The following is a 17,651-nucleotide window of genomic DNA, read 5'->3' on the forward strand; positions in this document are numbered from 1 at the left end:
ATCTCTGTAGGAGTTTTTCTTGTCCTGTGTCGTCTGACGTTTTTCCTGCTGTTCGTTTTTCTTCTCTTTGGGTGGTTTTAATTTTTTGGAAAAAGGGACCGATGACCGTCGCAGTCTGGTCCCTTTAATCCCCCAAACCAACCAACCAAGACTGTTAATCAGTTTTGTATTTGGAGGTATCAGAGATAGTGCAGCGATGAGCGCCAAAATAAGGTCCTATGTGGATAAGGGCTTTCCCGCAATGACAATTCTGCTGGTCGCACAGCCATCACTTTGCACAAGTTTTTGGCCAAAACGGCCCTACACATGTTACTCACGTGCCATGGCTCTATCCAACTTCTTTGTGTTTCCATAAAAGAGGAGTCTGGTAAAACACTGATTTGATGTCACAGAAGCAGATAAGAAAGTGAGAGAATCAATTTCAGGGAGGAGATCCGAGCCACCACTGCAGATGAGTATAAAAAATCTTTTGCAGCATTGGATTCACAGATTGAACAAACATATTACATTTAGTGACCTGGTTTGAGGGTGATAAGGCTGTACTGTAAAATGGGAAATAATTATGTCTGCCAGATTAGTTACAGTGTGTAGGCTAAATTGATTGGAAGAGTGTAAGGTAGTAGTTCATAGCACTGAAATTGTCACATGTAAAGAAGCTACAGTATTGAACAGAATGTTGAAGACAGACATAGGTGATGAGACATGGCAGTGCACTTTGGTAGATAGTTGAATCAGTGAAAGATTGAGGTTACAGAGCCAAGGTACCTGAATCATATAATTTTAAATCCTCAGTTATCATATACAGTGTGTTGTAGTTTGACACTTTTTCATCTCTCCCTTTTTCGGATATTCACTGTGGTCATATTAGAGCCTGTTTCTGTAGCTGAAGGAATCACATACAGAACATATTGAAGTTATACCTGGTGTTTCCTTTTGCTAATAAGATCTGATGTGTAGTGGTCTCTGTCGTATTTGTTGTGGTGCGAGGTGACAAAAAATTTCTGATGATTGTCTTGTATTTATGCAACACTGGGCTAATAAAAAAAAACTGGCAGATGGTTTCCATGTTTTTTACGATTAATTAAATGGTGTCCTACAGCAAGAAAAACGACATTTTACTTCCTACATTAAAAACTTTGGATGCTTACATTGATCTATTAGTGCTTGTTAACAATATCCCGTCTAATTTTTATTGTTTGTTTCTGCAGGTGGTATTTTAAGCCCCGAGTCTCATGAATTTTCTCATGACGAGGGGTTTGACTCTGAAGATGACAGCGATCATTATGAGGACTTCTCTTCAGATGCAGGTGTGTGTATATCTTTAAACATCCCAGTTACTACAGCTTAACTGAGACTGACTGATAATAAATGATTATGAAGTTAAAGTAATTACTGTTTGATACTAGATCTAATTTAAATCTCATGATACCATGTGCCATGTAAGGTTGCTGAGGAAACTTTGTTATTTGAAAAATATTTAAAGAATTCTTTACTGGTTTATGATTGATTCATAGTCATCCAGTACAGGAATCATAGCACAATTGTAGCACTCTTCCAGTAGAGGCAACTTTTCCCAACACAAGCGCTGTTCATTTTTAGTATACAGACAGACTGTATCTCTCCAGCATTTCCTCTCCAGTAATCTTATGTGAATAGACAGAATAACTCCACTGAGTGTGTGTAACATAGTGGAATTATTTTCATTTTACTGAGTGGGTACTTATTGGCAGTTGTCAAGTGTGCTATTATGTAAAAATGGTCAACAGCTGGAGCTGCCAACTTTCTACCACTGAAGAGCCATTCTCAAGTGTAACGTGTTGTCACTATGTATTTGACACTTTGTTTTCATTGTATCCACCATTTCTGACTGGAATACTTTTCACAGCATGAGGAGTATCAAATGAATGATGCCAGCCTCAGCTTTCTCAAAATCTAAAGAGGCTTAAACTCTTTCCCTCTGCAATGGAAGGTCACCTAGCTGTTGTATTTCATCATAAGTCAAGCACTGCATTATAGCAGCATCATGTTGTAGACTTGAATATTGACACCTCCATTTGAGACACAATGTGGATCTATGGTAAGTGTCAGTGCAGGCCACGCTACAAGTTCCGGCAGTTACTGAATGGAAATCATTTATTCAGTTCCCGGTAATGGTGAGAGAAATGCAGTAACTCTCTGGCCTTTCATTAATTCACCACCAAGTGACAACAACACAGTTACACGGCCTTACATTATGCTGTCAACAATAAACAGCAACAAAGTGCTACATTTACCATTCGAATATATTTCCTACCAACACTACCGAGGTCACAGACAACAGTCAGTAACTCAGATTATACACTTCTCAGCATTGTTGTAGGAACATATTTTACATAAAAGCCTATTTAACAATTGCAAATAAGTATTCACTTAATAAACTGAAAGGAATTCCGCTATACAAACACAGACTCATTGACGTTAGTCTGTCTACTCACGTAAGAGTCTGGGCAGGAAATGCTGGAGAGATAGTCTGTCTGTAACATGAAAAGGAAGCAGTGCTTGTGGTGGGGAAACTGCCTTCCCCAGAAGAATACTGTAGTTGCTGAACAGGATGACTAAGAATCAGTTACCACTCTAGCAGTGGAAAACAGTGTGCAGAGATTAATGTATATTCTGTCCTCATGCTTTCTTGCGGTAGTGTTATTAGTAACTCATGTATGCGTCCTATGCAGTGTTAATGCACTTTGTGGAAAATATACACTTTCCTGGCATGTCTGTGCACTTCGTCCCTAGAGATTCGTAAGAGAGGGTTTGTATAACTTTGTGAAACACCGTGTAGTTTTTCTTGTGGCATAGTGGGGTAGATAAAATGGGTAATCACTACCTGCTCTTTAGTTTGCAGACCTATGATGGAGAGAACTGCATGATACCAATCTGGCGCCCTACCTATCCTCATACTTCTACCCTCCTACCTGCTTCACCCTGTTACACCACTAGAACATAGTTTTATCTCTTAATGTGGCTCTACTGCACTTAGAAGTGGTACATACATTAAGTATTTGTCCTTAACCCACATCATTTAATAATAAACATTAATTTCATACATTAAAACGCCATTTCTAATAATCTGCAATTTTTCCACCTCTTGCACTGCAGAAACTATTTCCAGAGAAAAAAAATGAGTAGAAACTTTACTGTAGGAAACATTTTTGTTAGAAGCTACAGTTTTCAAGTTATTCAGTCAAATGTAGAAAAGTGACCTTTAAACACTCTCCGACACCCACACACACCTCACAGGTCAGGATTTTTAGTATGTTTTTCATGACATTCCCCTCTACCACTGTACAATGTGTGTGACTACATGACATTTTAGCACTAATTGACCTTTTTATGTTTGTTGACTGGTATAATGGACTCTTTATTGTGAAAAACTGAGGGTTGCTCAGCAAACAATGGAGAGATGTATATTGGAATTACATGTGGAATGGGGACATTGACAAGGAACTTGACTGGAGTGGAACTTATGACTATAATGAAAGGGAAATGGGGACGGGCTGGACATCTAGTGAGGCAAAAGAATGATAAAGGAATCATGGATGTTCCTTGCTGTATTTGTAGAGCAAAGAAAGACAAGCTGAGACTGTAATGGAATGTGGGTAGATGGAAATAGAAAACATGCAGGAGCAGCATGGGTGTGTAGTGTAGTAGACTGTAGTCGATGGAGAAATCAAGTGGACACTTTTATCTGGCAAATGATGTCAGATGGATGATAATCATGGTTCTGTATGATGAGGTCTACTCACATTGCTGTAGGAATACTGAACAATTAGAGGAAGCAATACACCACTCGGTCTGCAATGTTCTGCAGTGCCATTGGCATCTTCTGTAATAAATGCGATTGATAAGTCACATTTTCTGCAATTTTATTTTTACAAATAAATGAAAAAAGTTTTACAAGTAAGATTGTTTTGTTACTGGCGATGTGATTTGATTTTTTATTGCTTTTTAACAAAGTAATCTCTCAAAATTTCATAGTATATCTGCCAAACCCCCTCTGTTTCATTTGTCATGTCTTATAAGTAATGTGTTTTTCTTTTATTGCTACTCTCCTTGCAGTCTTTTGTTCCTCCACCTGTAGGTGATGAAAATGATTTTTTGCTGTATTATGGAAACAACAAGGTGGGTTTTTCACCATCACACACACACACACATATATATATATATATATATATATATATATATATATATATATATATAATTTTTGTATGGCACTTAATGTGATAAGTCTTAATTAGTTCAGCTGTTTGTGATGTATAGATAGATACAGTCTTTACTAATTTGCATTGGATAAGCCTGGAATATACTGACATGTCGACACCTCTGTCGATAAGGAATTGCAATTTTGTTGTATCTTCCATTATAAATAGTTGACATTTTTTGTGTATTCAGTTAGTTGCCATCACTAATGATTCTTGTCTACAAATGCTGTGTTGCAAGGTGGGCAGCATTGTTGAGCTTCAGTATAAAACCTTTTTCTGATACTATCAACTCTGTTTTGTGGTTGCTGAATGCTAGTCCGTATTTGTCAAATGCCACATTTGTGGTGTTTGGCTGGGGCTTATTGTCTGGAATGCTGTAATGAAATGCTCTTATCTTCTTCAACAAAGTTGTGTCGCCTGTGGAGGGGTACATCTCCACAATCAAGTTCTATGCATCAAAGTCTGTGGCATACACCGTAAAGATTTTCAAGTTGTCTTCATTCACTGAAACTTCCTGGCAGATTAAAACTGTGCGCTGGACCAGGACTTGAACCTGGGACTTTCTGCCTTTTGTGGACTAGTGCCATATTGGCTGAGCTATCCAAACATGGCTTGCCACCCACTTTCACAGTGTTATTTCTACCAATATCTGATCTCTTATGTACCAAACTTCACAATAGTTCTACACTCCTCGCAGGACTAGCACTTCTGGAAGAATGGATGTTGTAGAGACATGGCTTAGCTACAGTCTGGGGGATTGTTTCCAGAATGAGTCTTTGCTCTGCAGTGGAGTGTTACTGAATTGAAACTTCCTGGCAGATTAAACCTTCATTCATTATCTTAGCAGCTAGTGTTTGAAGATGACAAAGTAGTTGAGATGGCATGTGATTGCTCTTATTTTTCTTTCACAGGGTCTTGTTGAGCTGCTTAGCCTCTCATTGTGACAAACAGCTGACCAGCATGTGTTTGATGCTATTACATTTGTCTGCAGTGTGGGACGAGGCAAAGATGCTGTGTACTTCCATGCCCAGTATTCATTGAGGGTGGCAGTTGTATAGTTGTGTCTTGATTTGTCAGCTGTGATATGGATCAAGAGAAAATGACTCTCCAGTAGTGTGAACCATAGTACCAGGTTGTCCTGCTGGAAAGTCAGTGGCTTTTGGCTGTGGACAGAGTTAGACATTTGTGGTCAAGTCATCAGAAACATCCATCACAGCAGTCAGAAAGGATGGATATTACGTAGTAGAAATGTTAGTTGATAGATGTATGAACATCAATGTCATGAAAACGATGAAAATGTGATGTGGTTCACGTCATTTTGTTCTTGTTCAGTTTCTGGATGAGTAAGATGTAGCAGTTTACAACACTTAGTATTAATGCAGTTCATAATTTCATCCTGGATGTAGTCAGATATAAAAAAGCTGCTGAATTTGCTATAAACCAAGATAACACTTGTAACATACGATAGATGTAGTCAGTTTCAAACTAATTCTGGAAATGTAAGGATCATAATTAACTACTGTATCGCTGTAAGGCTGTAAATGACTGAATTCTGCTTTGTAATGATACTGATGGTAGAAGGAGGAGGGTGCAATATCACAATGCTTTACAGTTATTAATTTTTTTTATGCACTTCATACCACTTGCAGGATGGATTTTTGTAGTATCTTATTCTTCATATCTGAGACTGCTTCATCTAATTATTTACACTGCTGTATATTCCATATTTTGCTATGTTCTGCTACAGTTTGTGGGAATATAAGTTACTGGACATGAATTATTTGGAATCTGCATATGGTGGGAAATCTTCTGAGTGCCAAAAATATGGCTGGTATCGAGAGTGTAGTTGTTTGTGCAAAACAGTAGTGAATGTAGTCTTGTAGTATTCACTAATGTAGCTAAGAAATGCTGACGTTGTGCACTGAACTCAGACATCAAAAAACACAGTTTTATTAGCTGGTACTGACCACTTCCAGTATAGTTCCTTTTACTCCAGTCTGTGACAAAACAAAAATTTGTTCTCAGACTTTTGATTTCTGTCATTGGTGACCGTCTTCAGATCGGACTTTAAAGTATTAGTATATGTTTTAAACACGTCTGTCAATTATTACTTTGACTGAAATTGATAGCCCGAGGACAAAAACAAATAAATAAATAAGTAAATAAACAAAAAATGATCATGCACTGGAAAAAGAGGCTCTGCACTTCCTAGATCACTGTTTTCATTTGCTACTACGTCACACAGCATGTGAATTTCAGTATAAATATTGGTTTTCACTATTTTGTGCCCAGTATAATGTGCCTTTGACTGCAGAATTCAAGTAGTGTGTATTATACATTACTGACACATAACAACACAGTAATGGCTTCATGTCCTACAAGTGAAGCTTATAAATAATATCGTGTTTTCAGCTTGTTTTGTTGCTATTGTGGCAACAAGAATACAGATGGTGATTTCTGGATTCGCAACATATCCTACTTTCAGGCAGCTGCGGATTTGACTTAAAATAGACACAGGCTATTATGCATTATATGGAACTGTTGTGAACTCTTGTGTTCCAATTGAAAATTTAGACCATTATTGTGTCTCAGTGGAAGGTATTGCTGGTAGTGTACAGCTTCTGTAGAGGAGTTAGAGGTCAAAGTTAGATCCTCCATTCAATGTGCTCTTGACATTTTCTTACAAAACGTTACCTGGGCATCTATTGAAGGTTTGCCTGATGCACAGTGTGTATTGCTTCTTCCTTAACATATCAGTTTACACAGCACATTTTGTCCTGAAAATGCGTGTGATCTGGTTTCTTGACAAATTAATACCAACTGGTTAACAAACAAGAAAAATGGAGATGATGATATTCCAATCAAAATGGAAGAGAAAAACAGTGAAACTTAAAAATCAGTTTCAGGGCAATAAGGAAATTCTCCAAAACTGTAACAGTACTGTAACCATTCTGGTGACAGCCTTCCCATTGTAAAGCCAAAATATTTACTGAACCTATTAGGAACAGATTTTTTTTTTTTTTTTTTTTTAACGGTTGGGAATTCCTGGATGGAATGATAACATAATGAAAAGGACAGATTGTTACTTACCCAGTAGAGGAGGTGTTGAGTCATAGACAGACACAATGAAAAAGGCTGCTAAGATATTAAGCTTTCTGACAAAGTCTTTCACCTGAAACAGAAAACACACACACACACACACACACACACACACACACACACACACACACACACACATTCTCACAAGTGTGTGTGTGTGTGTGTGTGTGTGTGTGTGTGTGTGTGTGTGAGATTTCAGAAGAACATTGTTTGAAAGTTTAATATTTTAGCAGTCATTTTCATTGTGCTTGTCTGCAACTCAGTACCTCCTCTGTATGGTGCGCAGCAATCTATTCTTGTTATATCGCTGAGTTACAAGATTAGTTTTAAACAATCAACATACTATCTTCTGCGGTTTAGCTGTTATCTAATGTTAAGACAGAGATTTCAGAAACAGATTTTAAATTGTAAGACATTTCCGGGGGCAGATGTAGACTCTGACCACAAAGTATTGGGTATGAGCTGTAGATTAAAAGTGAAGAATTGGGGAAAAGGTAGGAAATTAAGGAGATGGGACCTGGATAAGTCGAAAGAACCAGAGGTTGTTAAGAGTTTCAGAAGGAGCTGTAGGCAACAGCTGACTAGAAAAAGGGAAACAAATAGAGTAGAAAATGAATGGGTAGCTTTACAAGTTAAAATAGTGAAGCCAACTGAGGATGAATGTCAAGAGCTCAGATGGAAAAGCAGTCCTAAGCAAAGAAGGGAAATCTGAAATGTGGGAGGAGTATTTAGAGGGTCTATACAAGGGAGACGTACTTGAAGACAATGTTATAGAAATGGAAAAGGACATAGATGAATATGAGATGGGAAATATGATACTGCAGAAGAATTTGACAGAGAAGTAAGTTGAAACAAGCTCCCGGGAGTAAACGACATCTTATCAGAACTGCTAATAGGCTTCGGAGAGCCAGCCATGACAAAACTCTTCCATCTGGCGTGCAAGATGTATGAGACAGGCCAAATACCCTCAGATTCCAAGAAGAATATAATAATTCCTGTTCCAAAGAGAGCAGGAGCTGACAGGTGTGCATATTACGGAACAATCAGTTTAATAGGTCATACTAGTTGCAAAATACTAACACAAAATCTTTACAGAAGAATAGAAAAACTGGTTGAAGCTGACCTTGGGGAAGATCAGTTTAGATTTTGGAGAAATGTAGGCAAACACGAGGCAATACTGACCGTACGTGTTATCTTAGAAGATAGGTTAAGGAAAAGCAAACATATGTTTATAGCATTTGCAGACTTGGAGAAATATTTGGACAATGTTGACGGGAATACTGTCTTTGAAATTATGAAGCTAGTAAGGGTAAAATACAAGGAGTGGGAGGCTATTGACAACTTGAACAGAAACCAGATAGCAGTTGTTAGTCGAGGGGCATGAAAAGGGAGCAGTGATTGAGATGTGATACTCATTCTGTACATTGAGCAAGCAGTGAAGGAAATCAAAGAAAAATTTGGAGTAGGAATTAAAGTCCAGGGAGAATGTTTGCTGATGACATTGTAATTCTGTCGAAGCAAAGGACTTGGAAGAGCAGCTGAATGGAATGGACAGTACCTCAGAAGGTGTATATAAGATGAATTTCGACAAAAGCAAAACAAGGTTAATGGAATATAGTCGAATGAAATCAGGTGATGCAAAGGGAATTGGATTAGAAAATGAGACACTTAAAGTAGTAGATGAGGTTTGCTACTTGGGCTGTAAAATAATTGATGATGCGCAAAGTGGAGAGTATATAAAATGTAGATTGGCAATGACAAGAAAAGCATTTCTGAAGAAGAGAAATTTGTTAACATTGAATATAGATTTGAGTGTTAGGAAGTCTTTTCTGAAAGTATTTGTATGGAGTGTAGCCATGTATGGAAGTAAAACATGGACAATAAACAGTTTAGGTAAGAAAAGAATAGAATCTTTTGAAGCGTGGTGCTACAGAAGAGTGCTGAAGATAAGATGGTTAGTTCACTTAACTAATGAGGAGTTATTGGGGAGAAAATAAATTTGTTGCACAGCCTGACCAGAAGAATGGATTGGTTGATAGGTCACATTCTGAAACATCAAGGGATCACCAATTTAGTATTGGAAGGAAGGAAGGAAGAGAGAGAGAGAGAGAGAGAGAGAGAGAGAGAGAGAGAGAGAGAGAGGGTGGGGGTGGGGGTAGATAGAGAAAGGGGGGGGGGATGATTTTATGCCAACAAATTTATTCAAGTACTGCAGCGAAGAGACACACCCAAGATGTTTAATACGCTGTATCGATGAATTGATTATATCATAGCAGCTACTTTTGCTGCTGTTGCACTCAGCATTGATAAAATTTAATGTAGGTTGCCTGCCTTCACTGCTCAGTCTGTCTGTGGTAAACTTTTTTCCACATAAAAGGTTTTCTCACAAATAGAATGTGACAAGGCTAGCTGTTACCCCTATCTCAACAGTGTCTGCTGGATCTGCTATCTTTGCCTTTTCCCATGTCAAAAAGGCATTCACCAAACACAAACAACAAAGGCAAAAGCTTGACCGCCCTCAGGTCTAATGGCTTCCGTCTTTCTGACACACTATTACACTTTACATAATGATAATTAATACCAAGTTAAGGAGGAGCTAAGAGTGTACAGAAATGATTTGTTTTATATTCTTAATTCAAGAACAATAATTTAATCATGCATCTACCATTCTAATTAAACTTTTACAAAAATTATTAAATAAACAGGTTAGATCTCGACAACACTCAATGGATGTGGACATTATCACTGTTCTGTTATAAACCCAATGCACACCCACTTTCTTAAAATAAGGTTGTGGTGGCAGGTTTTCCTTCAGTCTTCCATTTCATCGGGAAGGGATGTAGGCCTACTGCGAAGCATTTGCAGCGTGCATTCGTACCCACCACTGGGAACTGCATCAACACATGTACTATTGCTACATCTATGTTAATTCAATATTTTGACAGTTGCTGGAATAGTGGCAGACTTTGTTCCGTTGGTCCCTTTATTTGTTGCAACTCTGTGGGTACCTCTCAATGTACTTTTCATAGTCTGATTAGGAACTGCTGTGTTGGCAACAGCGTAGGACTTAATTGTCCATGCACCACATGATGAAGTACTTCTTACAGTATTGCAAATTCAATCCTTGCATGATTATCTGCCAGAGAGTGTAGTAACGTTGCTACAACCATTCTTTCATTCATTGAATTTTGCTGAGTTTGCATCTTATCCAAGTCATCATTTATTGTTTATGTTGTATTCCTTGTACACTGAAGCACCAGAGAAACTGGTATAGGCATCCGTATTCAAATACAGATATATGTAAACAGGCAGAATACGGTCCTTTGGTCAGCAACGCCTGCTGTAACAAGTGTCTGGTGCAGTTGTTAGATCGGTTACTGCTGCTACAGTGGCAGATTATCAAGGTTTAAGTGTGTTTGAACACGGTGTTATAGTCGCCGCACTAGCGATGGGACACAGCGCCTCCGACATAGCAATGAAGTGAGGATTTTTCTGTATGACCATTTCACGAGTGTTCTGTGAATATAAGGAATCTAGTAAAACATCAAATCTCTGACATCACTGCAGCCAGCAAAAGATACTGCAAGAACAGGACCAACAAAGACTGAAGAGAATCATTCAGCGTGACAGAAGTGCAACCCGTCTGCAAATCACTGCAGATTTGAATGCTGGGTGACCGACAAGGGTCAGCGAACTTCATGAATCCATGGACCCTGTAAATCAGCAGGGGACTGTTCAAGCTGGTGGAGGCTCTGTAATGGCATGTGCAGTTGGAGTGGTGTGGGTCTCCTGATACATCTGGATATGACTTGGACAGGTGACACTTATGTAAGTATCCTGTCTGATCACCTGCATCCATTCATGTCAGTTGTGCATTCCGACAGACTTGGGCAATTCCAGCAGGACAATGTGATACCCCCATACGTCTAGAATTGCTACAGAGTGGCCCCAGGAACACTCTCTGAGTTTAAACATCTCCGCTGGCCACCAAACATCCCAGACATGAACATTATTGAGCATATCAGGATTGCTTTGCAATGTGCTGTCCAGAAGAAATTTCCAACTCCTCGTACTCTTATGGATTTATGGGCAGCCCCGTAGGATTCATGGTGTCAGTTCCCTCCGACACTACTTCAGACATTGATTGAGTCCATGCCATGTCATGCTGTGGCACATCTGGGCTCTCGCGAGGACCCTACACAATATTAGGCAGTTGTACCAGTTTCTTTGGCTCTTCAGTGTATGTCATGTCAATTCTGTGCACTATCTTAGTGTGATTCAACACACCAAGCTCTAGATGCAACATGTTTGCCTCTGCCACTGCTTGTACTTATCCCAGCATACTGTTCAACTCTTGAACGTTGTCGCTGTCCAAGTACCAAACACTGTGTGGTAGCTTCCTGCCTACATCTAACCATCCCCTTTTTTCGTATCAGCTTTTGTGGTAACAAGTCCACTATATTTAACATAAATGCTTTCTCAACTTATTGCATGAAAGTCACCCCCCCTCCCCACCTCGCTCCCCAATATTCTCCCTGCACTTACGTCAACAGTTTCCCTTTCTCTGCTTGCTTACTAACTTGGCAAATGTCTCCACCAATCTTTGTATTTCATTTCTCACTTCCACATATTATAGTCCAATCTTAACATCCAATGGTGACTAGTTAGTGTGATGTCTGTTTGTCTTGAAAACAACAGTTCTGCTTAAAGTGTCTGCTTTTTGTAGTGTGTTCACTACTTCGCCCCTGAAGAGATGGAAAAATCATCAGAATTAAGACACTAGATGGGGATGCTCTCTGAGATATGCCACCTGAGAGAAAGGAATTTGCATCAGTTTCCCTCCCCTTTTCAAAAAGTATGCATACAGGAGTCACTAATGGACTTACATTGTTCGACAGTATCTCATACCGTAGCCTTACAACCTGTACAGACACTACTGTAAAAAACACTGAAAACAAGAACATTTAACCCTGCATTCCTACTGTGTTCGTTTGTACCACTGTTGCTACAAGAGGTCTCGCAGACCCGACCTGCATATCAGTCTGAGTTGTTAAGGATAGGGAGCACAAAAGAGCTTCACATTCACATTATGTTGTCTAGATGATGTAAACAAATGTGTTTTGCTTTGGGTTTGAGTAAATTGTTGTTCTTTATTACTACTTAAGCAAATTAGACAGTGATTCTAACACTTACATACTGTACAGGACAAAAATGAGTACACAATACGACTGTCATGTGCCATAGCACACAGATTAGAACAGTGAAAGCTACAAAAACCAAATTCAGGTCTGAACAGATGAGTAGAAAACATGTACGAAAATATTGTAAGTAAACAGAGAGTCTCCACAATGTCTTTGGAACATACTGTTTCCACATGTTTTACCACACCAGGCCACTACATGCAGTCTTTACAAATTTAACTTGAATGTTTTTAGAGACACACAAACTTAGAATATTTGTAACAAATATATTGCATTTTGCTATCTTCAAACCATCCTCTCTTAGACACTGTACTCTAGTTCACACTCCCATCTTCTTGCTGTTCGACCCCCGCCAGTCTGTTGACAGATCTTTTGAGAGGTCGGTTGATATGCTTACTGCCAGCCCTGTGTAGTAATTGGCCTCCGACAAGAGCCCTCCCAAGCGATTTCAGAAATTCTCTCCTCTTGGTCTCCCCCTGGTTGTTAGCTCTGAAGATGACGAGACTATTTATGCCTGCTAAATTCAGTAAGCAAAAGAATAAGGCCAACAGCCACCTTCTAGTTGTTCTTGCTACATCATAGGTGGCACACATATGATCTACTAAATCTACCCCACCCTTAGTAGCATTATACAGAGTTATCATCTCCGGCTTCATTTCTTCCCTAGTTATTGCATCTATTTTGTTGTCGTGGTGCATAGTACTCATTAGAAGTAGGCACCTGTTTTTCTTTGGTACATAACTCACTAATGTGAATGTCTTCTGAAAGCTAAAGATACTTGTAAAAGCATTTCCATCTCTTGTGTTCGCGAATTCTGGGGGAATTTCCATCTTCCTTACTGTTCCCAAAAGTGTTAATTTATGGTCTTTGAGAAGTGACAGGGCCAGTTCATAGCTCGTAAACCAGTTATCCATCATTATGTTGCTTGATGTTTTGGAAATATGATTACACAACCTTTTGACAACATCAGCTGCATGATTACTCAACTTACGCAGTCCATCTGGTTGCTCACTTAAATAAACTTTCAAATTTGACATGTACACTGTTCTTGCATTAGCTAGATTGAACACTTTTATTGCATATGTGCCAGGTTTGGAAGGAATGTGTATTCTAAAACTACACCGTCCTCGAAATTTGACAAACATTTCATCTACAGTGACATATTCTCCAGGAGAATAGTGTTGTATGCAGCTTTTGGTGAACAAATCAAATATATTTCTTATAGTAGCCAATTTATCCTCTTTTCGCCTGTTGGACGTTGTTGACTTATCAAATCTCAGACACTGTGCGAGAAACCTGAATCTCTGTAGAGTCGTTGTAGAGTAGAATAATTCCAATCCTGTTCCATCTCTGTCCCATTTCAATTTCACCTTTATCTGCCTCATGAATGAAGGTCTGAGACGAAGAGTACCTCGACTTAGCGGATTCAATACATTGCTTAGTATGTATCACTACTTCATCCATTATTATTTCATCTGTGAAAAACAGCCGCCATATTTCTACATCTGTCCTTTTATTCTTTGCCATTCCCCTCACACTAGGAATATGTGACAGAATATTATGTGACCTCGTTCTGATATGAGAAGTAAGCATGTCTTTCATCCATTTAGTACGCTTGTCCTTACCAACAAAATATTTCTTATTGTTCTGACATCCATCACTGTCATTCCCACTTTCGTCGCTTTCCGTATTGTGTTCACTATATAGTTCGACGTCTACGTCTCCACCTTCATCACCTGATTCATCACTAACGATTTCATATCGCAGTGAATCGTTACACAGATCTTCTGTTACATCCATTATAGCCCTCGTCTGAAATAAATAGGCTGATTCAGCAGTTTGAATGTGTGCTTCAAACGCATTTGTGTTGGAACAAATGATACCATCATTGCTACTCTGGGTCCTATAGCTCCAACAAGTACACCTGCTTGCTGTGGTCAGTCTGGCAGACCCAAACAAACATGCTATAATCACTCCTAGACATTGCACTTACACTGTCACTTGATGAGCAAATGACACAGCTGCATCAGGTAGGAAGCTACAAGGAACGCTGCTCGTGTGCAGTGGTGCGAACCAAATGAAAATGAATCGTTCACACAAGTCAGGGTCCTGGAGATCCACCAGTAGCAATACAGGGTTAATAACAACATATACTCGTAATATACTCTGAATATATTAAAACACTATCCCAAAAACACTTCATAAAACATTTTACATTGTTATTTAGTGATGTGATCTAAATGCATAAGCCACTTCCTGCACACCTTGATCATCAGCTTCCTCTCTCATTTTCTTACTCCTAGATTTAACAGCTCATGCTGGTGATGATAATGGTACTTTTGGCAAAGCATCTACAGCCCCTCTAAGTGGCTTAACACGTCCCCAATGCCCAGTGGATGTTTTCATTGGCAAATTGCAATGCAGCGCCATTTCTATGACCTTGATACAATCCTTGGTATCATTTCAGAAACTACTTTGTTTTACCCTTAGGTGTTTAGGGATACATTAGCAGAACCCTTTTGGTAAATTACTAATACATGTCCCATCTGTTCCTGTCACTCTAGCACTTTCGTATTTGCTTTTTTCATCTTTTGTCTCACAAAGCATAATATTTTCGTGCATTTTTTTGTCCCCATTTCTCCAGAGTGTAGGCATAACTACCTCCAAAGATGAAGGCATCTTTCTACCGTATATTGTCTTGTATGGTGAGAACCCAGCACTGCTGTGTACTTAAGAGTCATGTGCTGACACGATGTATGGAAGGTATACGTCTCAAGTCATTGTGGTAGTTATTTACATAACAACTTTCGAATGAAGTGGCACCCATAGATGACTGAGAGTGATGTGTTGTGCATACGATATACAGTTTATTGTTCAAAATCCTGTCACCTTGTTTTCTACATTTCCACCCAGCACCAACTCTTATCCACAGTCCCCATCCATGTCCTCCTTGCTCACTAATTTTAAATTCCCGCTGCAGAAGTCTAATGTAAATGTGCATCTGAACTGATGGTTGTGGATCCGTTGCCCATTGAGGCATATCAATTATATAAATGTGTGCTGTTTGTTCTTTCAGACACGTTCAAAAGAACAGGTACCACACATTCATGTAGGAGAGCGTTATGTTTATCATTACAGAGATTCACAGGAGAAAAGAATTTGAATAATAGTACATACTGGAGAGGAACTCATTGTACTGAAAGTGAAATGGAGTGGACAGGACAAGTTGTGATGTGAATTGATGGTAGGTGGAGCAAAGAAGTTCTTTCCAGATCCCAATATACATAAGAAGACGGAGACTGCAGACTAGTGGACGGCGGGAAGAAGCATCGGAAAATGTGCGCTTGTAGTGTGTGTGTGTGTGTGTGTGTGTGTGTGTGTGTGTGTGTGTGAGAGAGAGAGAGAGAGAGAGAGAGAGAGAGAGAGAGGTCAGTGATGTATGGAGAAGTCTGGAGGAGACCTTCATCCAGCAGTGGATCTCAAGTAACATAACGATGATTGTAGTATAAACAAAACTCCTTGATCTGGTCCTGTTGGACTTATTGGGATTGACTAACTGCTGTTATTACCCTGTACCAATGGCCTCATTGGATGCGGTGTGGAGGATTGTGGGTTCAGCGTGGTACTCTCCTGGCCTTGTCGATTACCTTGATCTTGGAGCTGCTACTTCTTATTCAAAATCCGCCTCACTTGGCCTTACGAGACTCAGTGCACCTGGTCCAGTATTCGTACCAAGGAAAAATCCTTGGCAGTGCCGGGAATTGAACCCAAATTCTCCACATAGCAGCCAACACAATGTGGATATGGAGGTGGACATGACAATTATATGGGTGGTGGTTTCACATTGAATTGATTGTGTACAAGTAATATGTTTGTATTGGTAAAATAATGCTGAGCTTGTCCTGACAGTCCATGCTTCCTTCAGGCTGTATACAGTCCTAGGATGGACTGGGTACGAATTCCCGGAACTTTAGATTTCAGTGTCACACAAGTATGAAACTTCAGAATTTTATTTTTGTTGCTATTTGTCACAGTCATAATAACAGATTTTTTACATACAGATGAAGTAGTGTTATTGAGTATCTTTTGAGTGAGTTTGAATCATTCTGCAGAAAATTATGGTGTGTCATTGACTTCAAACAAACGAATGTACAAAGCCATGCTACAGAACAACAGTTAAATTCTACTTTTTGCTTCGCTACCTCAGAATTTCAAGAATCTGAAATGTTTCATGTTCCTGTAAGCTGCAATTGTAATTAAAAAATAAAATATTCTGTTAGTTGTAGATGTGGCTTTGATAACTTACTTGGGAAGAGCACATATTTAGTCATTTTAAAGAGCATAAATATAGTCCTTTTTCCCTTATTATATCAGAACAGAGGGGTGTTACTGCCAGGAGGGTCCAGTACCACAGTTATTATGGTATAATAGGGTACTTTAACCAGAAACCATTCCAGGAATTTATCATCCCTGAAGCCAGACTTGCATATTGTGAATGACTGTCACCTCAGTTGCTTTATGTGAAGAACATGAATTGGAGGTCCTTTAATCAAAATTTCTTATCCTACAATTTAGAAACTGATGGAATAGAATTGGCTGATACATTGTGTGCCATCAATTTACCCACACACACAAAGGGACAAAGGATATTTTTGTCTTTGTTAATCCCCTTTTTTTCCTTTTGTGTAATATTTGCTTATATTCTTTGGCTTCTGATAATAACCTTGAGAGAGAGAGAGGGAGGGAGAGGGGGGGTGGGGTGGAATGGGGGATTTTGGTTCCGGTTTCCCATTCTTGAATTTCTTTGAAAGAGATTGTTACCATTGCTAAAACTTTATAAATGTTCAACTAGAAGGATGCTATTGTAGGTTTAAAGGTAATTAGCGTGTGTCACTTACAGTCACAATAATTTGCTCCGATTATATTCTCCTTTGTTTGTGGATCATCATCTCCTCCTCTCCAAGTCAAAAGGATAATATTCTTGAAAGCAAAAATCCACAATTTTGAGAGGTATCTAAAGAGAGACCTGTTTTAGTTCAAAATTGCTATTTCGATTTTGGCACCGGGAGGCTTTTTGTTTCTCTCTGTGTACAGTTCATTCATAATAAACTCT

At 39.0% G+C, this 17,651-nt stretch overlaps 1 protein-coding gene across 1 annotated transcript in view; it reads left to right on the forward strand.

Moving 5' to 3' along the window:
- LOC126248206 (protein CREBRF homolog) overlaps nt 1–17,651 on the forward strand; it is an 85,252-nt gene that overhangs the window by 16,875 nt on the left and 50,726 nt on the right. The window contains exon 3 of the mRNA XM_049949020.1: nt 1,209–1,307. Within this exon, the coding sequence (XP_049804977.1) occupies nt 1,209–1,307 (99 nt within the window). The remainder of the gene's footprint in view (nt 1–1,208; nt 1,308–17,651) is intronic.

The sequence above is a fragment of the Schistocerca nitens genome, chromosome 1, assembly GCF_023898315.1.
Source record: "Schistocerca nitens isolate TAMUIC-IGC-003100 chromosome 1, iqSchNite1.1, whole genome shotgun sequence".
NCBI classification, from domain to species: domain Eukaryota; kingdom Metazoa; phylum Arthropoda; class Insecta; order Orthoptera; family Acrididae; genus Schistocerca; species Schistocerca nitens.